Genomic DNA, 26,538 nt, shown 5'->3' with positions numbered 1-26,538 from the left:
AGGAAGGATCAAAGAGGTCTTCAAGCACTGGAATAGAGATAATGCAGGAAGAAAGGAGGAGAGATGGAAGGTTGTCCCATCTTGTATATGGCGGACAGTATGGCTAGAAAGGAACCAGAGATGTTTTGAAGGAAAGCAGAGCAGCATACAAAGATTTAAGCTTAATTGTTTAGTTCTGTATTATTTTTGGTGTAAACAAGTTGTCTTAGACCTCATTTCTTTACTTCGTGAAGGTTTTAATCTTAATCATTCAAATTTAGCCCGTTAAGTGTATTTGGTTTTTAAAAATCTGAATTTTAATCATTCAAATTCAACTCATTAAGTTCATTTGTTTCTTTTTAAAAAAGCCTTTTGAAAAGATCCGAACGAATCACATCACATTTGTAAGATAGTCTTAACAACATTCAGACTTATTCAATATGCTAGAAAAAAATCACATCCCCTTTCTCTCTCATTGCGCGACGTGCGGGCTCTCTCTCTCTCTCTCTCTGTACAAACTTTCTTTCTATCTTTTCTCAACTAAACACCATTTTTTTCCGCTTGAAGTGGTAAGTTTTCATAATCTTTACAAGTATATTCTTATAATAACAATTTTTTTGGGTTGTATTGATTTTTGTCAAGAACTCTTGTTGTAATAATATTTTTGGTTGTATTGATGTTTATCAAGAACTCGAGATTTTTGAGTAAGATAATAGTATACATGATTAAAAACAACAACAATATATACATGTATGAGGTCTGTAATGAAAATTTAATTTGTTTAGGCCAAAAACATTGAAGACTTCACCTCTACCCTTCCAAATTTGTGTACAATGTTTTTCGAGGGTTGTACTGCAACGGGAGTTCATGATTAGAGTCCAAGATATACTTATGTCTAGTTGGTGACGAAAGTGATGGAGCTCCTAATAACTTTTCATCCCAATCTTCAGTTCGGCTGAAAAAAATTAATGAGATAATGACTGCTGCTTTGGAGTTATTGTTTAAAAATATAGTGCACCTAGCTTTGGAGAATGCAAAGAAAAATTAGATGGACTTGGATGGAAAGAACCATTATACACTGTTAGTATATTTTGTGAAAGTGACAACTACAAAAAAGCATAATGATGCTACAGGTTCACAAGTTAGAGAAATGGATTAAGAGTATCCGAAAAAAATAGGAATTCTTGAATTCTTCTGATTAGCTAGACTATATGTTAGGCTTTGATGACGTGAAACCTTCTTTATTATTTCCGAATAGTATTATCATACTTATTGAACTTTTTGATATTATATTATGACTATGAAACATATTTTTTCATGATATATTTCTAATAAAAAGATGTTTATGTTGAATTCTTAAAAGATATCACTTAACAATAACTTTTATATCGATATTAATTTTTTATTTGCATATCATATATTTTTTAAAATCAACTGCAAATATTTAAAAATATTATTTTTTATTAAAAAGTAATACTTTTTTGTTGATATGAAATTTTGTAATAATTTATAATGTTTAATTTCATATGAACATTGAGATATTGAAAACAAACAATTTTAATTATTAAGTGTTCAGATCTAGTGACCACATCTTCATATTCAAATGTGCATTCAGATCTAGACATCTAGATCATAATGCACATCTCAATATTCAAATGCTTATTCAGATACATATGTCTTAATCTTAATGGAAAAAAATGAGTCTTGGATAGCTCAGAAGTAATCAGCACAACTATAGAGCACAACTATAGACTGGTAGTAACTTGGTAGTATTAGGATCCTATGTAATTACAACACTTTTGAAGGGGAACTACACTTTTGAGGTAGTATACCTATGGATAAATATAGACTAACTCTTACCTTTCACAACAAAAAAAAGTTACTTAGAGTTTGGTTAGAATTTTTTTGTTCAATATAACAAATATATTTTCTTTAGTCATCTGCAAAATGATGTACATTGAGATGTATCCAAAGGAAGGAATAATCGAGATGCGGAAAGTTGTCTTGGACATCACCCTTAGAGAAAAAACGACCTGTTCACAATGCTAGCATAAACCAACTCATTCTTTTTTCTTTTTCTTTTTTTAAATGGTAATGTTGTATTCCTCAGCATTAAGGATATGCTGGAGACCTTCAAAAGGGAACAACACAAACAAAAACAAACCAACTCATTCTTTTGTGAAGTGGTCTACGCTGACAACATCCGGAAAGGAAGGCGGGCTGTGAAAACTGAGACTGCATTGCAGGATGTATTTAGTTAACATGGACATGGAGGTGGGAGTAAGATAACTTTTGGAAAAGAGTTGATGAAGCAAAGATATGGCATGGGTGACCCTATTGTTGAGGCTGTAACATCATCACATGAAAAGCCATTAAGGACAAAAACTTTAAGTTAGGAATGATTGTTTTCTGGTAATGCTGAATTTGGAGATGGAAAAGAATGTCCTTATATCTGGCCCGAAAAATATCCCACTTGTGTTTGTTCAGAAATTGCAAGTGCCTTCCAAGTGCAAATTGTCTGTTAGATGTTTTCCCTTTCTTCATTGTCTTGCTGCATGCACTGATGCTGCCATCTCTGAGTAAGAATAGACAACAAAATAGGACCTTAAATTCAAGATGATCGTAGATCACTTGGAGCTAGATAGAATAGATCAGCTAGTCGGCAACTTAAGGGATGTAAGAATTCTTTTCACAATTAGACACTTACAAGAAGACAGAAAAAGTTGGCTGCATTGTATTAAGTCTTTATCATAGATATCGAAACTAGCAGGACTTATTACAAAAGCAACCAACTATTCTGTCTTGTCATGCATGAAATGTGTCTTACGCAGGAAAGCCACAGCAAAGGAGCCCACCACCAGTAGATTCTACATGTTTGAAAATTCATCAAAGGCCTCAATTGTTTTTGCATTGGCTTGAACCTTGACTTATATGGTGCCTGTTTTAACCTTTCTGGAGTGGAAGGGGCATGACAAACAGCTTGAGGAGGCTATTACTATCTGGATGATAGACTAAGAAGAAGAAGCTCACATGCCATGTAACTTTGTTTCGTTGAGCATATTATGAACAATTTGGTATGAAAGGAAGAATGGATATGAAGGAAAAATCAGAAGATATACACGATTTAATTATTTTCAGTATTCAGCTTTTTGGTGCAACCTGATATATCTAAATAATTTTAACACTTTGATTGACTTTGACACCTTGCATAATTGAAAAAGAATTCATGTGCTCAGAGCCAAGGTTTTGAACCAGCACTTGGTCTCGTTTTGGGGTTAATTAGTGGCTTATGCCGATAACGAAGAATTTTGAAACCTGTTCCAATAGGACCAAGGTTCTCTAAGATTTCAGTTTGCATGCACTAGTATAGTAATCGATATCTCTTTAGGAAAAAGATGAACATGCCAAGAATCTTTAGTGAAAAGCTACTATTCACTTATATGTATAAGAAGAGAATGCATATTTTTCTTCCTTGGGAGTCCGGGCCGTGTCTAGTCTCAGTGTGGTTGATCATCGAAAAGATGAAGTAAACATCATTGGCTTGTTCAGCCTTTACCTAACCAACTATCTAATACTAAGAAGGCTCATCAAACAACACTTTTAGCTTTTTCAACGCCCCCATCACCCCCCAAAAAAAAAAAAAGCAGCCTCAAACTAGGGATTCTGTGACATCTCAGGGACGGCCTCTCACCTCTCTCTTTTTTGTGGTAAGACTCTTGCTATGTGTCTAACTCACTAGCTCAAACCCCTTGGTCCGACACTGCTTATAAAATGATTATTAATTGGTCATCACCTCTGATCCCTGTTGAGTTTTATGGCACTAAACTACACTGCCACCTATTTCTGCTACCTATTCCATTTCCTGACATTCTTTTAAACAGATGACACATGTGAGGCGAACCAAGAAGTAGCTAATACAATGTTAGTAACTAAAACATGACGAAAGAAAAGAAGAAGAGTGTTCAAAAACTCACTTCCAATACTGTAATCAGCTGCTCTTGCTGCCTGCAGTCCTTCTCTCCCACTTATACCAACTCCAATATCAGCTTGTTGGATCATCCTCACGTCATTTCCACCATCCCCTATTGCCAGTGTCCGATATTCACACGATTTTAGGAGTTCTACTAGCTGAAAGTAATAAAATGCGGTTGAGATCTATACACCCATAATCGTACTCTTACAAACTATAGGCATCGACAAGATGAGCATTCTACTATGCAAAGACCATACCCCAAGGTACCAGCACAAAAACATCTTAATATAAAAAATGACTTCCTTTGTTTCAAACTTATGTATGTTAGCTCAGGAGATTTCAAGCTTCTTTTTCAATGTTTGAATTGCAACCTAAGGAAAAATTGACCCGACTATACAAGAACAACTAATCTGTCCAGAAAGCCATCATGAAATACAAAAAATACACCAACTCCTACTATTTTCGTAGTAGTTACTAACAAGTTTTCTTTCCAAACAAACCATTCTGCTTTTAACACTTTGATCTCACTCCAAAAAGTTGTCCATTTTATCTCATTAGAGTACACATGTAATGGGAAAAAAGTTCTGCTAGAACATCATTTTTTTCTCTAGTACAATTTTATTAATAATAACAAGGCCAACTTGGTCATATACAAGTGGAATACCAAAAACGAGAGACCTACAAAATATGGTACTCTCCAAAAGACACACAATCCTCTATACAAACAGGAACTACATGGATGCACCTTGAAGAAAATAAGGGATTAAAGACTACTCAAATGAGCAAAGCTCATCTCCAACCTCTTCAAAAGCTCTCTATACCCCTCTTTCCAAACGACACACATTAGGGCAAGAAAAGTGACATTCCAAGCCTTGTGATTTCTTCTCCTAGCTCCATTCTTCCATCTCAACATCAACTCTCTCACGGAACCTGGCATTACCCAAGAAACGTAAACCATCTAGAGATATCCTCCCATAACCTCGAGGTTAATTTGTAATATAGTAGAATATGGTCCACATCCTCATCCGTCTCCTTACAAAGAAAACACCCGACAATCACCTTTGGTTTCCTAAGATGCTCCACCGTCAAATCACCCTTTAGTAGCTACTCATGCGAAGAAGCATACTTTCCTATGCACCTCAGGAATCCAGATCAAATCATGAGGAAAGCTAAATTCTGTCCTAACCAAGAGCTTCTCATAGAAAGAGTTAACTGAGAACGACCTGTTATTCCCGAGTTCCCATCTCAAGGCATCAGATCTGTCAATTGGATTGCCTTGTTTTTTGAATCTAGCAACTTTGAAACTCGGCACCTCCCAGCCCAGGAAATTCCTCCTAACCCACAGATCCAAAAAGTCTCATTTCTTCGTGTTCCCCTAACTAGAACACCGTTCAACTCCCTCTGACAAGAGATTATAGAACTCCAGAAATTCATCCTTAAGCACCAATCGTCCACTCCACTTTTGCCCCCAAAATTTAACTCTACTCACATCCCCAACCTTAAATGTACTGTTATCAAAGAATGTATCCCACCCATTCAATATATTCCTTCACACACCACACCCCAAATTGTGATCATATTTGTTCTTCATCCCCCTTCCATTACACCATATTTATCTGCAACCACCCCTATCCATAAAGATTCTCCCTCCATCCCGAATTTCCACAGCCATTTACTCAAAAGTGATCTGTTAAAAACCTTCAAGTCCTTGATCCCCCCCCCCCCACACTGTTTAGGAGATGTCACGGTCTCCTGAAACTAAGCAAAATTTCTCTGTCCTATTTGCCACATCCCAAAGGAAATTTCAGTGCAACCTTTCCCGTTTAACTATCGCAGTGCCATATACCTTGAACAAGGACATATAATAAGTAGGGATACTCAATATCATACTTTTAATGAGCATTTCCTTGCCTCCTTTGAATAAGTATCTTTTATGCCACCTGCTAGCTCTTCTCTACCCTCTGAATACCAGATTCTGGACACCAAAATCCTTGTTGGAAGCGCCAGAGGTAAACCAAGGTAGGTAGTGGAGAGAACCCATACCCCGATTGTAGAACTTGGGCAAGCATGACAATGTTATCCACTTACTAATGGGTATAATCTCACATATTCTAATGATAATTTTAAGCCCTGGAACTAAGTCAAGACTTGCCAAGGAAGTCCAGTTGGATCTCATCTGCATCACAGAACACCAAAGTATCATCTGCAAACAAGAGGTAGAAACCACCGTGGTACTCACACCACCGACCACAGCTTTGAACCCCATGATATATCCTTGCTAAAACAATTTTGTCGATCATTCTGCTCAAAGCTTCCATTACCAATATAAAGAGCATCGAGGATAAAGGATCACCCTGCCCCAAACCCCTCGAGTTATTGAAGAACCCACAAGCATTGCCATTTATCAAAATAGAAATTCTCACCAAAGAAATGCAAAAGCTGACTCACTTCCTTCATCTCTCCCCAAAGCCCATCTTCAAAAAAATAAAATCCAAGATCTTCCAATTTACCTGGTCATAAGTTTTCTCAAGATCCAACTTGCACAGAATACCTAGCTCACCCTATTTCTTCCTCGAGTCAACCGCTTCATTAGCCACGAAAGTTGCATACAAAATTTGTCTTCCTTTGACAAAGGCATTTTGCAAAGAAAAAAAGGGTCTCATCCAGAACTCATTTAAATTTACTAGAAAGCACCTGAGAAATAATCTTATAGATGCTTTCCACTAGACTTATAGATTTGTAATCCAGATACTAGACAACCCCTCCTCTTAGGAATAATGACAATGAAAGAATCTTCTTTTGAATTCACTCCCTCTTAGGATTTCCCAATAGTACTGAAAACATCATACTTGATCGTGGTCCAACAGTGCTGAAAGAAGGTCGCCATTTTGGACCTAGAGCCTAATCCTCCTTACAACACACTACCTCAAATGCACGTCCTCCTCCTCAATAGCATTATCTAACCACTCACTATTTTCCCCTCCAATCTCATAGAAATTCACCACCTCTCCCATCCCACCCACCCCAAATTGCCCCCCACTCTGCTTCCTCTTTGAACAGTTACTCGCTCTACTTCCTCCTCCCCCTCATATGTCTCACCCCCAATCTCCATAGATTTTATCAAATTCCCCTTATTCACAACTGCTGCCCTCTGAAAGAAATTTGTGTTAGAACCCCCCTCTGCCAACTAAACGCCCTCAAATTGTCTCCAACTAGCCAAAATCAAAGAAGCTAGCTCCTCTTTCAAAACTTCATCTAGGACCTTTCTCCGACCTACATGTTGGGACTTTGCTAGTGAAAAAGAACAAAACAACAGAATCCCAAACTATCACTCTTCGTACAGCACAACAGAAATGCTAAAAGTCATACCCACCCTCAAATATCAATCAAACCTCTCAAGAGAAACCTCGTTGCCCTAGACCTTATTGAATTCCAATCTCATGTGATATACATATTTATAAATCCATAACTTCATCTTTTAAGAAATGTAAGTGGAATGTATGAAAAATGGTGGTCTATGTTAAGAATTAGGAAATTAATGATATGGAAAGAGCTCATTCCTTGTGAATATGAGAAAATTTTAGAGTTTGTATGACTCTGTAAAATTAAAAATACAGATTACATTTCTTTCCTTTTTTTTAGGATTACCCTCCTTTCTTGTTAGGATTACTTGTGAAAACTATTCAATTCCCAGTGTACTTGCGGAATGATCAATTTGTTATGCATATTGCTTCAAATTAAGTATTTCATGAAAGGACAAAGCATATAGAGGCTGAAAAAGATTGTCATTTTATTTGACAAAAGATTGAAATTGTATTGTATAGGTTTTCTAAACTAAAATGATCAACTGGTAGATATTCTTACAAAATCATTTTGTGGATCCAAAATTGAGTATATTTGTGGCAAGTTAGAAGTATACAACATGTACGGTCCAACTTGAAGAAGAGTGCAAGGATTGGGGAAATTAATATGGAAATAGCTCATCTCAGTAAATATGAGAAAGGGTTAGTTCTTATAATTGCGAATTAGAAACAGAAATCACTTTTATTTCCTTTTCTAAGACCAATTTACTTCCTGTTTAGGATTACTTGTAAGCACTATTGTTAGAAATGGATATTGAGCCTAACTCAATCCCAAAATCTAGCTTACCAAGACCATATTAGGAACCACACAGCCCTTTTTCATCCTATGTGGAACTCTTTAACACTCCATCTCATGCCTGGGGCTAGATCTAGAGTGTGGGCAATTTAATATGGGGGTCCACCATCAGTAAATAAGAATTGGGATGGCACTTGTTTTCATACCATGTTAAGAAATAGATCTTGGGCCTGACTAAACCCCAAAAGTTAGCTCAAGAGGGGAAGATTGTCCAAAACCATATAAGGAGAAAAAACCCATTCCTTTTTCATCCGATGTGGGACTCTTCAACAACTATTTATCCCAACATGTTTGAGGAAATAATCATGTAATTCATTATCAAATCTCTTAGTTCTATACGGACTACAAAAAGCTCCCAACTTCATCTTTTCATTACTCATGTGCCAAATACAAAAGAGTTGTTGATGTTCCAGATTATTGGAACTTTACAAAATTTACCAAAGTTATGTACTTCAGCAAAATATAATTAATAGATTGCTTTTGGTTATTATATTGAAGTACATAAGTATATTATTAAGGTTGGTGTAGGGTGGTAATTTCTACAAAGAAATGTACCATTATAATCATGGTTGTTGATGTTATAGGTAAAAAGTTGATGTAAAAAAAAGTAAAGGTTGAACTCGTTGATGGCCCCTTAAAGTTGACAAAAATTTTCACTTAAGACACCATAACTAGGCTTTGTTCATTTTAGACACCTTATGTCAGGTCATGTTGTGTCATTTTGACACTTTTTGCTGACATGATATGGTGAGTGTAATACACTAAAAAAAGCACGTGACAGGCATCTTTAGCCAATTTTTATTTAATTTTTTCCTTCTTCTTTCCTATTTTTTGGCCATCATTTTCCCTGCCTTAAGGGCCTTAAGGGTCTTCAATGGTGAAAAGTGTTGATAGTGATTTTAGAGTTGAATACACATCTCTGGATTAGATTTGATGGTCAAATTGGTGAAGAATTTAATTGTTAAATCATGACAGTTCGAATTATGAGGTTGAAAGTCGTCATTACGACTTCACTAACAATTTTTTTTCCTACTGATATCCTTCTAAGCTTATCACTCTTCATAGCTTCTAAATAGTACAGTTGTAGATTAGACCATTGATTCTGTGATATTTGGCCTTAATTACTATCTCAATTCTTCATTAAAATGGTCGTCCTTAGTTAGAAGCTGAGAAAATGACCACTTTGTTAGTATATTATGGAATCCTCCTACTAATAAAACTAAAAAGCACTGAGATACAATGATCGGTGGAGAAGACGAAGGGGTTTGGGTTTAATTTGCTGGAGAAGACGACTAGGGTGTAGGGTCGGGTGTGGTTGGATGGGGGAGTTCTGCAAAGTAATTTATAAAAAAAAAATGATTTAATCTTCTTTAATAATTATTTGGGAAAAATGTCAGGTGTCGTTGATTCATTGGCTAATTTTTAGTTTTATACAGAATTCATTGTTAAAGAATTGTTTTGGTGTCCAGTCACAAATGTCTTCATTTAATTTGGTACTTTGACACGTCATCGGCGAGTGAGTTATACTCCCTTTAAATTTATTTGTTGATCCCTTTAAATTTATTTGCTGATTGTAAAAAAAAAGTGCCAAAATGACACAATACAACCTGACATAAGGTCTTTAATATGAACAAAGCTTAGTTAAGGTGTCTAAGTGAAAATTGATTTCAACTTTAGGGGGCCACCGATGGGTTAGGCCAAAAGTAAAATATAACATAAAAAGTGGTTCCAAAAAGTACATGTTAGTCATAGTGAAATGTTGTTATCCAACTGTTATTAAGCTTATGATGGCATTTAGTTGGATTTACTAATTACTCTATTTAGGAGATCTAGAAAACGAGAAACAGGTGACAGGCTATATCCTTCCCATCCTATAATAGTGACTTAATAATTAGTGAGATCACCCGTAAGTCATCAAATTTTGTTGTGTTCATGATTTGCTCCTTCCAATAGCACTAGAAAGATGTCAGGCACACTACAGGAATGTATAGGGCCTCAAAGTTTATGGCCTTTTTGGGAAAATGTTGTCAGGCTTATAACTAGTTTAGTGATCCAATTTTTAACAATATTCAGATTAGGCTGAACAGAAGTTCCCAAACACATTCTATATCAATCAAAATTTGTTTCTTAAAACAACCTTTCACGTGCTAGAATTTAGACACTTTATTTGGACTAAGAAAATCCATGCACACATCTACAGATACACAACAAAAATTTGAGGTGCCTATTGAACAGATTAAAGAAGTAAAAACATTTTGGACAGATAAGTTGCACTTTCAACTTGCACATGAGGAGATAAGGTGAATTTTAACTATGAAAAGGAAATAAAAAAAACTGATGTGAATATGAAAACTACCAAAATATAGTGATATGACAAATTAAATGTCGACAAGTAAAACTTTCTAATGAATAATTTTTCACTGCTTGAACTTTATTTGCAAGAAGCTTAAGCTCCACATAAGAGTTGTGATGGGACATGATGAACTACTTGTTATCAATATAGGAAAACAATGGTTTTGTTCTCTCCTTAAAATAATGCATTAAATATGGAAAAAAAATTTGGTAGCACACATGATACCTGTGCCTTTTGGGATGGAGTAACACGACAACATATAGCTGTTCTTGACAATATAGCAAGTTCTGTGAATGCCTTCCGATAATGCTTAAGTACAATTTCAAGAGCCCAACCATCCACAACAAAAGCAACATCCTGCCAGATATAAAAACTAAGAGTCATGTATCATGAAAGAGGAACATCTATAAGAATAAGTACCACCCATTCCATCATAAGTGTTATTTCAGAGATCTTGGAGGGAAGGTAAGTTTTCTTGTTCTTCTGTTTCCTCCCTCTCTGAAAGTACAATTTTGAGATTTACAAGATAGTGCCTTAGAGTAGGCATACAGAAAGGATGTTATAAACAAACGGAAAAAAATAAAAAACTGGAACAGGTGACAGGTTCAAGCTGTGGAAATAGGACTTCATATAATAGACCTAATACCTAATATGGTCAGGCCCATCTCCAGGCCCCAGGTATAGTGATGCTTAGTGCACCGGGCTCCCATTTTTAGTGTTTCACCTGACCATCATGGATAAGATGTGCCTTTACTGAAATAAGTCATCCAAATATTCCAAAAGACACAATAGCATGCACCTTTGTTCAGCTATGTCTTGGGATCAGGTCGCTCTTGCCATGTTAATTCTTAATTCCTTTTTGGTTATCAAAAAAAAATCAATGCGAAGAAACACTTCTATGATTTTAGAGTCTCCTTATTAAACAATAGAGTCTATCACAAAAACAGAAGGCAGGAAACACTTTCATCTCCCCGTGACTGTAGCCATTACACTTCAAACTGAGAGTTGATGTATAATCCTTGTGAACTTCTCTGTGTATGATCATGTTATTTTTAACCCACTCAAGACATAGCTTTATTAAGGCAGACACAATTAATTCTAAGGATATCACTAACAAATTATGATCCTTTTCAAGTAATCCAAATTCAGAGCTCAGCCTGACAATTTTACAACATTTAGCTTCACTTACAAATTATATTGTCCCAAAAGCAGATACTCCCTCCGTCCGGAATTGTTTGTCATGTTGCGCTTATCGAAAGTCAATTTGACTAATTTTCAAAGGTAAATTAGATCACATTAATTCTATATTTTAAACAAAAAATTAGACATTCTAAAACTACATGAAAAGTACTATAAATTAGAATTTTTTGCATATTAATATGATGAAAAAATACATCTTAAAATGTTACTCAAAGTTTTTACAATTTTGATTCTAAAAATAGAAACCATGACAAACAATTCCGGACGGAGGGAGTATCAAAGATGCATATATTAATTCATCCACTACTAAAAATGTACAAACAGAAACCCAAAAGCAAGTTTATATCCTATGTCAACATCAAGCACCAGAATGCAAGCACAATGGTCAAGAAAACAAGCTCATATTTTCCAGATCTAAAATAACTGAAATGCAAATATGGCTGGAATTTGGAATATGCAATCATTTCAGCATCTCTGTTTATCTTTTACAGAAGGAGATAATAGAAGTGGCAGCCAAGCAAACACTTATTGTCTTAGCTAAGCAGCTGATAGGATCTGATAGAAATGAAAGAATTTGTATTTCCAGTTAACAAAATAGAACACTCGTCAACATAGACATGCATTTAATTCAACATACCTTAGGTTCTGCATTTGTGATTCTCATTGTAAGAAGCACTCTCTCCAGACTTTGACCTACTTCATCTTCAGTTCTCCCATTAATCAGCAGAAGCTGACCTTTAGGTTCTGCAAAGATGTCAATCAGTCTCTTGACAAATTTTTAAGAAGAAAACATCTTTTGTCGACAATACATTGTACAAGAAAGCACAAACTAAAAAGAAAAAAGGTAACAGAAGGAGAAAAAAATCAACAGGGCATACCAGGAGAAACAAAATTACATGAACGTGCAATCTGTATCGCCGTATTCTGTTTGTCGCCAGTCAGCATCCAAAAGTTTATTCCAGCCTTCCTGAGTGTCTCAATTGTTTCAGGTACAGCATCCTGGATAAATATGTGTGTATATATACAAGTGAAAAGTAAGATTACGAAATCCATTGACCAAGGTACAATAATGTAGAATTCCAAAAGGAGCATCTACGTGAAGATGCAAGAATTGTGTCAAGACAGCAAGCAAGCCTTATCAAGAATTTTTTAAATTTTTTTTAGAGAAGACGGTCTCACCTGAAGACGATCTTCAATTGCTGCAACTCCAATAATCTCAAAGCCCTGCTCTATTCTTTGGCAGACTTCAGCTACTCTCCACTGTGGCATACAAGTATAAGATCAATCAGTCAACTGAAAACTTCAGTAACACCCAACAGAGAGCCAGAGCAGAAGGTATACATAACGCAGGTGATCTAAGCTTTGCTAAAAGAAAAAAGTCAATAGTAGCACGCATGAACCATAGAAAATAATTTCTTACCTCTCTATCAACCAATGAACTATTAGCCTCTTTAAACAATAATGACCATTCATGATATTCTTCTTCTTCTAAATCACGCCATGCCAAACATAATGTTCGCAGACCAAGCTGAGCATATTGTTCCACAGCTTCAGCAAAGATGCGTGTTTGCTGTCCTGGTATATTTGCTCTTCATCAATATATAAGAAGCATTCACAGTTGAGCGGCAGGACAACATAGTAATTTTACAACTTGCATATTTTTGAGTAAGAGTAAATATAAAACTAGCAATTATATAACAAGATTAGATTGATTTAGCATAGATATTCAGAATAATGCAGCAAGACATTACCAAAAAATTTACAAAAACAATGCACCTTCTTCCTCAATCTTGAGACTGAAAATATGCAATAGCAACCATAGTTTTTAAGTCTCCTAACCAACCAAATGGAGCATTAGCAATAAAAAGCATTCCAGTCTGTTGAAGAATATCAAAAGTCTCATATTGGTGGTTAATGTGATGGGTGAACTCCTCAAAAGGCTTTGGCAATCCTCCTCTCTTTGAGCTCTTTGCGGGTAATCAATTAGGTTCTGAATATCGGTCCTAACCCGATCCATTTCTCCACTAAGTTCATCAACTATACAAACATCAATCCTTTTTCTGTGCCTTGTTGTAAATCTCATGTACTTCAGCATTCCTTTCAGCCTTGACGGTTGCGGCTGTGGAAGAGAGAAGACGGAGCACCTGCTGGACGGCAGAAAGGTGCTGCTTAGGAGCAACGTGCGCGGCCGCTAGAGGGTGGTGGTCCAGGAGCAGTGTTTCAATCTCGCATTCCTGAGCCGCTTCCAGGTCGTCGATTATGACTGAGATGATGAATATGGGCTTGGGATTGGAACAGGCATGGGCATTTGGGTGGTGGAGAACAGCGGCGAGAATGGTCCGGTAGTGGTGTTGTACAAGGGGAGAAGCGGCATTTTCGTCTCTTCATGACCACTGCTCAGATACTACACTTGGTCTTAGCCAAAAGACCGAGAAAGGTATGTTGAAGTGCGTGAGGTTTACGACAAGGCACAGAAAAAGGAGTCTGATGTTCGTATAGTCAATGAACTTAGTGTAAAGATGGCTCGGGATGTGAGTTAGGCCTTAGACCTAATTTAACATGGTAATTCGTCACACCCAATGTTGGGCCCCTGATATTAAAAATTCCCCACACACCAGATGCTAAGCACCAGGCGTGAGGTGGGGGGTGTTGAAGAATGTCATAATTCTCACATTTGTGGTTAATGAGATGGGTGGATTCCTTAAAAGTTTGGGCAATCATGCTCTCTTTAAGCTAGTTTTGGGGTGTGATTAGGCCTAAGACCTAATTTAACACAGGCGATATCGGTCCCTGCAGCAATTTGTGGACAATTTGGAAGGAGAGGAATCCTAGGTGTTTTTAAGATGAATGTGTTTTAATGTTCTTTTGCAAATCAGAGTATATAGATGTTCCAATGCTTTAGACATCCTAGGGTCCTTATGCGATGATTAAGGGCTAAGGTGTTTTGTTCTAGTTTATGTTTTGGGTTTGGATCCACTGAGGCAAGCACTCCATTTTGGCTTCCAACATTTTGTGCTGATGATATATAGACTGTTAGCTTGTCAAAATAAAAAAATGTCACCATTTTGTCATATCTTAGATGTTCAAGCAATTATCAAGCATAAACGGAACTTAGTTAAGAAAGGGTCTAAAATGAAAGAACAAAATTGTGTTGAATACTCCTACGAAAAGTATTGTGCAGAGTGTCAGGCTATCTATTGTTATGCACAAACTAAAATCTGTGTGCACTACTTCTCCCCTGTGCCAATTTATAAGTAAATTCCAAAAGTAAAAAGGTGATACTAACAGATATCCTTCTGGTGATAACCTCATTTCCGCATTGATACAATTTGTGGGAAGGTGGAATATTATTTTACAACTATTTACCAAACTCTTCTATCTTATGCACCTATCCTACAACACTCCAGTATCTCCTCTCAATCACTTGTCAAAGACTCTGCCATTTACTATCCTTCTCAAGCGCCCACTCTCCTCTTTAAAGCTATTTACTTATGCACACACTAATTGTCTCCTTTTTCTTGTCAGCCAAAAAAAAAGAAAATTAATAAGTGGAAGAACTTTTCACATCAAAAGCTGACAATTTAGAAAGCAAAAAGATGTATTTAACAGTAAAAGATAGAGAAGAATACTAGGTTACACTGGGAAAGCACATATGTTGAAACTGAAAGGAGTAGACCCCACCATATGTTTACCCATCTGCTACTCAAAAAGATGAATTAACCTGGTTAAAAAGCCACATACTACAAATCTAAAAAAGAGTCGTTCTCCTCTTGATCCAGCAAAACTTGAGGAAAGTGGAGAACATCGAGAATGATCTGAAAAAATGTGGGTGATCCCTTGAACTATTAAGGAAACGTCTCATTCAACTGAAGGAAGGAACAAGAATGTGCAAGTTTGCAACTGGACAATGTCCTAGCTTACACCAATTGAATTGAGTATTGCTAAGAGGAACATCATGTACATCAAAATCTTTGAGTAACGCTATCAAAAACTCTCAAACTACGGTCGACCTTTTATCCTGATATATTCTCATCAATACTCCTAATGAGCCTAAAACTCCCACAATAAAGACCACTTGCCAGAATAGTATGAAAACAAAACTTCAGTGCATCCAAGAAACTAGCATGATCACCTGGACTTCTGACCTATATAAATGGAACTAAGTGAACAAGAACTTCCACTGTCTACATCAAATCTGAAAGACGCTGAAAGTTCCACAACTCACTGTAAAATATTAGCAAAGCGTGCATCTTAAACAATTGGAATACCATCAAATGTACAATTACAAGGAAATACAACAGCATGCTTAAATAGAAAATCTCAGAAACCTTCTATAATTGATAAGTCTACAATATCAAACTCAGTTTCCGGAAGAAAAGGGATTTTATCAATATGAAGGTTAATATATCCTCTTGATAGTGTCTTTAACCCTCAGCAGACTTAGACAGTCAACCAGCACTTAATTTTCTAGGTTATATCACCACGTAACTTATTTCATTACCTACCAGAGAGATCAACTGAGCATGTTTGGTCGAGCTGCCAAAAAATTATTTGAAGAAGCAGTTTTACCAAAATGGCTTTTCAAAAAAAGTACTTTTGGAGGGAGCAATTCAATTGAGAAGTGCTTTTCATTATCTGATATGCAGATACTGTTCGGCCGGTCATTTTAAAAGTGCTTTTGAGTGTTAAATTATGATAGAAGTCAAGTATCACGGTACATTTTACAATTAGGATTAGTTAACAGAAACAAAAAAATTTGAATATTCTTTATGAGAGACTTTTTTAATTAAAGTAAAAAATTTCATTAAACAAAGAGCAAAAAGGTGGTCCATATACCAGAAGTACATCAAAAATATAAACCCCTACAACAAGACATAGTTCCCTATAAATGCCACCCAATCATCTGTACATAAAGGAACATCGCAGGTGCCACTAAAACACCAATAAGTGAAAAGAGGCTATTTCTCAAATGCACAAGATCTCTCTAGAATCATATTGAAGAAAGATGTGTCAAAAGACCTGCCATCTCTCTAAACTCTAAAGTCATGCAGATTAAGCAAGCAAATGATAGTCTACAATGGAAGCAAAAGATCCATATAGGTGATACAATAAGTTGGGATTAAGACTTAGATTGATAAACTAACACAAGATCTGATGTTTGGCAAGATTCTTTTTAATATAGATACGTAGAGACACTATGCCAGAGTGTCAAGGAACCCCAAGCTATTAAATATTAACATAGAACTGGTCCGAATAGAAAAAGTGGTTGTAATTCATATAACCGACTCCAGCTAGTTAGAGGTTAAGGCATAGTGATTGTTGTTCTTCTACAGTGCCGTGTGAGAAGAAATTGCAGATAAGTTGTTCAAGTAAATCCTTAACAGGACATGAAAATCAATATTCACAGAGATGCAGTCTTCTCTTATGCTAAATACTGGGTTAGGAATCATTACCAGCATGTGAATGAGGCAAGATAGCCTCGTCAGCTCCTTTTGACAAAAGTATGATATTTCCATTTTGACAGTCCCTGACCACCACAGACATCCTTTTTCTCTCAGAAGTGAACTCTAGGGTATCCAATACTTCATACTGGACCAGTGAAGCATTAAAATTGATATCTGCGCTTAAGAAAAGGTTCCAAGAGAAAACAATATTACAATAGTATCTAGTATGTAAATAGTATTACTGTCTTTCCTCAGTCACAAACTCATACCAAGAATATTCCCTTTCTTTTCAAGGAAGACCATATTTAACCGAGCCGCAGCACGCACAAGCGCTTCCTCATCTTGAGATTGTGCCTTATATGAAACCCCTCCAGCTTTGCTATAGGCAGTAAAAATAAAAGGTATTCAAGTAAATAAAAATAATAATAATAATAATAACAATAACTTTAGGGCACCAGAAAAACAGAATACTACTGCAGAAAGACAAGACACCAATAACGGTCATCCTAGATTATTAAAAATTTGATGACTTCATCAAGAAATTCAGAGACAAATCATATACCTTTGTACAGGAACTACAGTGTTACATATTGCCATGACTATAAGAAACCGAATAGCATCTGGAGAACCAGAGGCAACAACTTGAAGCAGTTCAGGATCTGCATGGAAGACAAAGTTTGTTTATGCTTCTTTTTTACAAGAAGGACAATATATAAGTGATAAGGAAAAAGGTACGGAGAACACATTAGTTCTCAAGCCAAAGAAAAAGGAAATCAGATAAGGGAAGGTCAGATTAAGTTGAAGATGATGCTATAGAAGAGATGCCACTTTATGCAAAAGATGTTGTAGTCCTTCCCAGGATTAAAAAATTTGAAGTTGTGTTGATCAACAGATTTACATGACTTAAGAGACATAAGTAAAAACTTCCAGGTGGAATTACAAACGTTATATAGATATATAAAACGCAAGTGTATGCTAGTAACATTCAAAAATAGGTTGAGAATGCTTTTAGATACGAAAGAAACTTAAACATATGAGGAGAAGATGTAGATAATCAAATGGCAGAGAAGATGATAGGTTAGATTGAGACTGCCTGACAAAACCTTTTAACTAATAAATCATAGGCTCCACAAATTAGTAACAAAGATTATTCGAGTCATCATTCAAAAACAAGGAAGCAACTATTAAATCCCAAGTTTTAGAATTCAACAAATGTTCTGTGTCTTTGTTTTAGTAACACATGCAATGATAATCTGCAAAATACCCACTTGAGGAGTCTCCCTCATTTCAAGCATGTGTAGAAGGGAAGAAAAAATCTTGAAAAACCTTTTCCTGAACTTTTGTGCATCAGGAAAGCAGCAAAGTTGTGAGAAAAGCAGTCAAGCAGCCACCTCCCATACTTTTTTCAAAAGAAACAAAGTAGAGAACTCATGGTCACTCTGAAGCTGAACTAGAAGTCCAATGCTAACAGAAATATTTTTATTTTTGGTATTAAAATGGAGCTTTCAGAAACATTGATAACTACTTTTACTTGAAAATCTTTAATAACTGTTCCAAGTTTAAAGGAAAAGGAATGATGAAAGCAGAAGAAGATAAATATAGCCAATCTTCAGGCATCTCCATAAGATAACCAAGGGAAAAGCTAATAGAGGTGGATGAGCAATAATATAAAAGTAGATCTATAGTTCTTATGATTGCCCTAAGCTAAGGACCTTGTATCTCAATCAGTATTAGTATCTGCTCATAATGCATTTGAACAATAGTCTAAAATCAAGTCTTCTTCCCATTTATAGGCACCTTCAAACACCACAGTAGCATCTCAAAAAGAACATCAGAAAGCTGAAAGCATTTATTGGTATATGAAGCTAAGTAAAGGTAGTAATTGAGTTCGCATCAGATTGCACTCAAAGTCATCAAGACCCTGTATCTGTATGTACATCTTTGTTAGCAAGTAGATTATTAAAGCCGAAGGAAGTTGAACTGCACAAGTCAAAATTAGAGAACTCAAATCAAAATATAACTAAGGCCTTACCCTTTAAACAATCTCCATTTTCATTGCCATAAAGGGTTCCACTAATGCAACATCTTTTAAAGATCATCTTGTTTTCAGTAAGTGTCCCAGTTTTATCAGTCAATATATATTCAACTTGCCCCAAATCCTCACTAATTGCTGTGCTGCCATGAAAAGAAAAAGAAGATACACAAACAAATGAATACTGAATATGTTAGCAAACAAACCTAAAACTAAGAACATGTTTCTTACTTTGTCGCATGGGATGGAGTACCAGTTTCTGGATCAACCATCTCATTGTCCCAATCAATAAATTTGGCATACAAACTTTTTACAAGATCCAATGAAACCTATCAAAAGAAAACGAACACATGTTAAAGCCATAGATCTTCTAATCCAAAGAAAAAGTTAAACTCCTTAGTGCAAAGTTAAACTTCTTAGTGCATAAATTAACCTTGTAATTTGCTTTGAAGCATTATCATACCTGTCCTTGCAGTGTTGCATATCATCTAACATTTTTTTGTTCAACAGTTACCTCAGCTTGTTTATTGGTTCAATAAGGGATTATTTTAGTTGACAAATATACCTAATTATATGTGATTTTCCTCAAGATTAAAGATCGGGAAAAAATGATATGCTCCCTCGGGTACCTGCTTCCTCCCACCAGTATAGATATAAGATCTCTTCCCACCAAGGGTTAAGCAGATGGGAAGATATTAACTAGTACTTTTTTACCTCCGCGAGGTAATGTGCTTAAGTTTACTAGACCAGCTTCAAAGCTAATTCAGTCAGATAAGGATATTAAGGCTAACTTGAGTATTACTGATGATTCCTCAAAACATCTAATTTCCTAGGGTCCTATGAAATATGTCTCAAGACATAATGAAAAAGTAAAAGAGAAAAAGAGACGCTGAAATAACATTTAAAGTACTCTCAAGATAGGTGAGTCAGAGAGTCAGGAGCCCAACCAAAAATAGCTAGACTTCCCTCTCAGCCTGCCTGCAATCGGTGAAACTGTTTGACAAAGATTACTCATCATTCATGTGGGAAGTGATCCATGGAACTCTTCTCACTTGGAATAGAGCTCACGAGAAAAAAAAATAGGTCCAAGTACAAAGGCTATTCTGTGAGTTTAGACGGTAGAAAATAACTCATAATCTATGTGCCCAAGGTCAGATCATCAACTGGTCGAACTGAAACTACAGAAAAAGTGTTTATGGTGGTCAAGACACAGAATATGGTGAAAAGATGCTAAACATGGGAATTAGAGTCAGCAGATATCAGTATTAAGCAAGAGAAAGCACACCAAAATCCATCAAACAAAGGAACGCAGGAAACAATTACGCGGAAGTACCAAGAAAGTAGCTGAGCAATCTCTATTATTGGATATAGCTTGAAATAGGATTTACAATGTTGTAAGATATAGCATGACTATGTATTAGTTTAGTCTTCGCTGGATGCACCACAGGACAGGTTGAACCACTATGAACCAGCAAAGAACATTCATCAAAAAAATCAGACTAGAAAATAATAAACTGGAAAAAGAGACTCAATTGCATCATCATATACAGTAATACTAATATGAACGGAGTAAAAAAAGTGAAAAAATGAACTTATCACTCCACTCTCTAACCACTATCAGCCAGGAATTCTATTTGCTAAAATTCGTAATTCAGGCTACCGGTGAAACTGAACAATTCAAACAAATTTGGTCTTCAATACGTGCACTAATCAACTAGAAGGAACAAATTACTTTTCAATCTGCATATGAAGTACAGCAAATAAGCTTTTGCACTGTACTGAATCAACATTATACCATTTAAATTCACTGTAATACAAGAAGAATCACAGCTGAATTCATATGTAAAATATATCTTGATATGATCATCCAAGGGGAACCCGAATACGCTGTTTCAGGATGCTTATGGAGGCACAAAAATGATGGTCTTTACACAGTTATCAGTGCCTACAGAAGAGGTCTCCAAGTGATAGCAGGAGACCACAAAGTACCTACAGAAGAGGTCTCCAAGTGATAGCAGGAGACCACAAAGTATCAATGGAACTATTTTTGGGAGGGGGACATTCCCACAAAAGTGAAATGTTTCACCTGGCTAGTGGCTAGTGATAAAGAGGGCTTGTTTAACACAGGAAGTATTACAGAAGAAGGGTAGACGAATGTTTCCCAGATGCTTTATGTGCAACCTGACAGGAGAAACAAACAATCACCTTTTCTTGCACTGTAACTTTACCAAGCAAGTCTGGAATTTATTCCTTAGCATTTCAAATCTGAATTGGACAATGCCAGAGCATACATCAGAATTGTTAAAGAGTTGGTAAGGAGAGGAGGCAGCAAGAGCCAAAGGAGATGGTGGAGGTTGACAGCATCATGTATATGGTGGTCAGTTTGGAAGGAAAGGAATGGTAGATGTTTTTTTAAATAGATCCAATTCCATTCACAAAGAAAAATGGAATTGTATAGTATCCTTACTTTTTTGGTGTAAAAGTTGTGTATAGTAGACACAGACCAGATTTTAGATTTGACAGGAAGCTTGTAACTGACACTTTTTGGTGGTGAACAGCATGCCCTTAATGCTGAAGAATACAATCTTACCAGTTTCAAAAATAAAGCTAAATGACTGCTACAAAATACAAAGTTGCTCTAGAAAATGTCAGGAAAATGTCATAATGCAACAAAACATAGTGGGAAAGGATACTTCACAGCCTACCTTTATTGAAATGGGAATCATTATGGAACAAAGAAGCTCAAACCGAAGAGGGATGACCAGTAACTCGTACCATGGACCTTCATTCGGATATTGGACATACCATAGCTACAAGATGAACAAAACCTGCAATCAGATGGATGAAAATCCACACCAAACAAGGATTCTGATAGATCTCAAAAGCTTGCTACTTGAGTGTCAATCAACGGAGGAGAAGCAAGACAGAAAGCAGAAAAACTAATCTGAGAGGAAACAATCTAAGCAGTAAAATGCATTATACAATATCTTCTGATATACAAAAATGCTGAAGTGACCATCTCATTCAAAAGCTTAAGTTGTTAGAGCGACCGCATACTTTAATCACTTAATATCCTCTTTCCTAATTTATGTGGCACGCTTTTTAGTCAATCCAAAAAAAATGTTACCTTTTGATATTAGAACATAATTTAAACTTCAGAATTCTCATTTTACTCTTAATGAGATTACTTATAGTCAACAAATGTCTAAGGCACATTAGACGACAAGTTTCAAAAGTCTTTATTTCTTTCTTAAATTGTCACACCATGATTTATATAGGTTAAAACACAATTCAGTAAATCAAACAATGGCCTCTGTAATAGATTAAACTTTAGATAAGATGATCACACTTTAATATGGTATCAGCGCAAGAAGAGACATGGATTCAAGTCCCACAGTTACCAATTAGCAAAAGGAATTTTCACGTAATGTGCCCAACAGAAAAGAATTAGGATGGCATGTGAGAAGGCATGCTAGAAATATAATCAAGTATGGTAAAGTGTGACTCTGTAATAGCATAAAAATTTCAGATTAGATGGTCAAACAAATCAACAATATGGATATTTAAAAAGGTTTTCCCTATAAAAGATAAAATATAAAAAGGTCAAAACATAATTTTGTTTTTCAATTAGAGCATATAAAATTTAAACCAGTAGAGGTTTAAAAGCACCCTACGTATATAGCTTGATTACTAACTCGGAAAATAAGAAAATAATATTAATAATATCATTAGGATACAGATAAGACGCGAACCTTGCGTGCTTCTGTATCTTTCCAGACATTCCCCGCAATACCCAGAACAATAACAACAACTATCTGAAAAACAAATATTGCACCCGTCAATTTGTCAATCATGGCATCCATTGCTGTAAGCTTTGGTTCTGGTATGCCCCTACTCATGCCAAGCTTTGTTTCATTTCCTGAAAGAAAGAGGGAGATGTCATGAATATATTCACAAAGAAGAAAAACGAGGTACCTCAGGTGACCATATCTGATAAGTAAGATGATAGCATTAGTTCATACTTATGGACTTCATGAGGACAGGAGATAATAGAAACAAGTTGGACGATTTACAAAAAAATTTAGTGAAATCATTTCCCTGTATATGACAACTGAATAGCAAAAGTACAAAAGTACTTGGCCAATTTACCTGAATTTCATCAAAATGCAAAAAGAAACTGTACAGTAAATAGATTGGGATAAAGCAATTTATTCAACACTGGTAAATGATTGCCTTGTCATAGCTACAAGAAGTAATAGGGGAGACAGATTACTGATGGTGCACTAATTGTCAGTGAGTAGGTGTCATGTGCAAGCTGAACATAGAAAAAGCATATGATCATGTGTCTTAAAAGGAGCATGCCTCACTCAAGATAATCATATGAGTAGAAGATTCCAACTGGTCAATAGGTGTTACATGTGTCAGACTGTCAGTCAAAATCAGAAAGCATCAACCACCTTGCGCTTCAGTGCCCTTTTGGTATAAGGTCCTAGCCCTTTCTGGTATAAACTGGTCTATGCCCTTCAATATCAGATATGATTACACTAGTTGCAGCTCTATGAAAGTTGTGCGTACAGAAACAAGCATCTCTACCTCCATGAGGTAGTGGTATGGTATGTGTACACTCTACCCTCTTCATACCCCACCTGTGCGATTTCACTAGGTATGTTGTTATAAAGGAGGTTTCCTACATTCAGAGTCTTGCAATTATTTTAGGTTGCAAAGTGGAAAACTTGACAACTTATTCAGGCATGCCTTTAGGCAGCAAGCGCAAAGCTGAGAAATTTTGAGATGCATAGTGGAGAAAACATAAAAGAAATTGACTAAATGAAAGGCACTATATTTATCTTTGGGAGGTAGACTTTTTATGACCGTGGTGTCCATGCCAGCTTTTGTGCTTTGGGAGGCAGGCTTGTGCTTATCAACTTTGTTCTTGACTGTTTTCCAACTTATTGTTACCCTCCAAGGTACTGAAGAAACTGGATAAGCTTATATGGAATTTCTTTCGGCATTGGTGTAAAAAGAAGGCAAAGGAATATCACGTGGTCAAGTGCCAGACAGCATTGCTAAGGAAAGAAATGGGTGGTTGGGCATTAGAATCCTGAGAATACACAACAATAACTTACTGATGAAATGGCTATGCAGATACGATATGGAGTATAAAGCTTTATGGAAAGAAGTCATAAAAGGCAAATTTGGAGAATCCAGTCCTTGGTGCACTCAGGGCTTCCTCAGCCAAAAAATTACACTGAATATATACGGTCAAAATTGAATACTATGCATATATAACCTTTAATGAAACCGCCTCCCCCCCACCCCCCACCCCACCCCACCCCCACCCCTCTCCCGAACACAATTGAAAAGTGCAGCTCAATGGTTCAGGGGTTCAATTTCTCATTGAGGTCGCGGGTTCAAATCTCGCTTACACAGTCTTTTTAAATTTTGTCCTTTCTCACTCCTTTTTCTTATTTTAATAAAGCAATTTGCTTAGTCTTTTTTCATTCCCTTTTTAATGAGCAATTGGTCCTGCAGTAGACATAAACTTGTTAGAGTATTCTTTGTTTTAGTTAAACCCATTTATATGTATTTATTATATATATACTTAATATTTAGTTTTTCTTTTCTATTTTGCCCAAATAATAAATATTGGGTCTTAAATATCATGTACAGATTTTTTACATAATTGGAATTAAAAAATATTCCGACAGTACTAGATTAAGGCTATAGCTAAATTTTTGTAAGTTCTGATTGCTTTGCAATATTAATTCACTTCTCACTCAAATAAAAAAAATTAACACAATGCATATCTCTTTTTATACGTTCTACGTCACGCTTGTTCAAAATATTCACATTTGACTAGCTTTACATAGAAAAGATTCTTGTATTTTGTCCACTTCTACAATTTATTTAATCAAGCCATATAGATCGTTTCTTTCAGCTTATATTTTTAACATTCAACATATAAATATTGATGTTGTTCAATACTTTTTATTTTTAGTTTTTGTTGTTACTAAGCACTAATAAATGTATTATAATATTAATAATTAAATCCTTGCAACTTTTAAAATTAAGTAGGACACTGCTAAATGAAAGTAAAAAAGACATGATATATTTCATTTTTGAGAATTAAAGACATGATTATTTTTAAGAAGGATTTGATGGTGAACAACAAAACTGGGCAGGTAAAATTTAGCGTACGCATCACTTTGCTTTTCTTCCTATAATTTTTCCACATTTATTTCTTCATATTTTGAACCCCTAGGTAAAAATCCTGGATCCACCACTGGGTGCACTAATTTGAGCTCTAATGCCTGTGGTGTAGAGTGGTCTGGAAACAATCAGACTATCAGAGATTTGTGGCCTAAGCTTGAGATGAATTTGCACGTGAAAGTAGGGAATGACAGAAAAAACATGTTCTGAGTGGATGGCTGGAAGAAACAAACTCCATTAATGAACTCTTTCCAGATCTGTTTACATTATGCAACAGCACTGAGGCTAACATCAACGATTGTTGGACTGCACAAGGCTGTAATTCATCCATTGGAAGATTTTTGAATGACTAGGAGGTGAAAAGGACGGCTTATCTGCTAAAAGGAATTAATGAATTCAAGGGAATTAACTCTGAACCTGACACCTTAAGATGGAAACATAGCAAAGATGGGGAGTCCACTGTTAATAAGGCTTACAAGAAGGAAATTATGGCGCAAAATGGGGTTTACCGAATAGCATGGAAAAACATATGGAGAAGTTCAGCACCAACTGAAATGAAGTGCTTCACATGGCTGGTGGCCAAGAGAGCATGTTTGACTCATGAAGTTTTGAAGAAAAAGGGTGCTCTCATAGTTTCCAGATGTTTTCTTTGCAAAGAAACATGTGAGACTAACAGCCATCTGTTCCTACATTGAAAATTCACAACACAAATATGAGTACTTTTTCTTAGTCTCGCAGAAACAAAGTGGACCATGTCTGAGCACACTGCAAACTAGCTAAGTTATTGGATCAGAAGAGGAGGTAGCAAAAGCCCGAAGAAGTGATGACAGATATTATAATACCCTAATACAATTTGGTAGACTGTTTGGAGAGAATGAAACGGGAGATGTTTTGAAACAGATCCAATTTCATTCAGAAAGTAAAATGAATTGTATAGAATTTTTTTGTTTTTGATGTAAAGAGATAATCTTAGAAGATATAGATCAACTTGTAGATTTATTCTTCATTAATTTTTTTTGTATCATTTTGAAGGTCTCCCGCATAAGGATATGCTAAGCAATACAATGTTACACGTTCAAAAAAAAAAATTGACATCCTCTCTAGAATGTCACAATTCAAAGATACCTACCTTTCAGATCTAAGAATCACAAAAACCTATGATCTAATTGAATCTGCAACTGAACCATTT

At 35.9% G+C, this 26,538-nt stretch overlaps 1 protein-coding gene across 2 annotated transcripts in view; it reads right to left on the bottom strand.

Annotated features, from left to right (window-relative positions):
- Positions 1-26,538, bottom strand: part of LOC101263565 (phospholipid-transporting ATPase 2) — a 61,744-nt gene that overhangs the window by 18,847 nt on the left and 16,359 nt on the right. For both annotated transcript variants that reach the window (XM_004250325.5, XM_069291591.1), the window contains exons 7-19: positions 22,892-23,058; positions 21,845-21,949; positions 19,371-19,468; positions 19,140-19,282; positions 17,670-17,766; positions 17,377-17,486; positions 17,117-17,281; positions 13,084-13,238; positions 12,843-12,923; positions 12,542-12,662; positions 12,301-12,407; positions 10,689-10,820; positions 3,954-4,107 (exon numbers count right to left, since the gene is read on the bottom strand). In XM_004250325.5, coding sequence (XP_004250373.2) covers positions 3,954-4,107; positions 10,689-10,820; positions 12,301-12,407; positions 12,542-12,662; positions 12,843-12,923; positions 13,084-13,238; positions 17,117-17,281; positions 17,377-17,486; positions 17,670-17,766; positions 19,140-19,282; positions 19,371-19,468; positions 21,845-21,949; positions 22,892-23,058 — 1,635 coding nt within the window. The remainder of the gene's footprint in view (positions 1-3,953; positions 4,108-10,688; positions 10,821-12,300; positions 12,408-12,541; positions 12,663-12,842; positions 12,924-13,083; positions 13,239-17,116; positions 17,282-17,376; positions 17,487-17,669; positions 17,767-19,139; positions 19,283-19,370; positions 19,469-21,844; positions 21,950-22,891; positions 23,059-26,538) is intronic.

This window comes from Solanum lycopersicum, chromosome 11 (genome assembly GCF_036512215.1).
Source record: "Solanum lycopersicum chromosome 11, SLM_r2.1".
Taxonomy (NCBI): Eukaryota; Viridiplantae; Streptophyta; class Magnoliopsida; order Solanales; family Solanaceae; genus Solanum; species Solanum lycopersicum.
The sequence above is the reverse complement of the archived record's forward strand: the minus strand, read 5'-3'. Positions and strand labels throughout refer to the sequence as shown.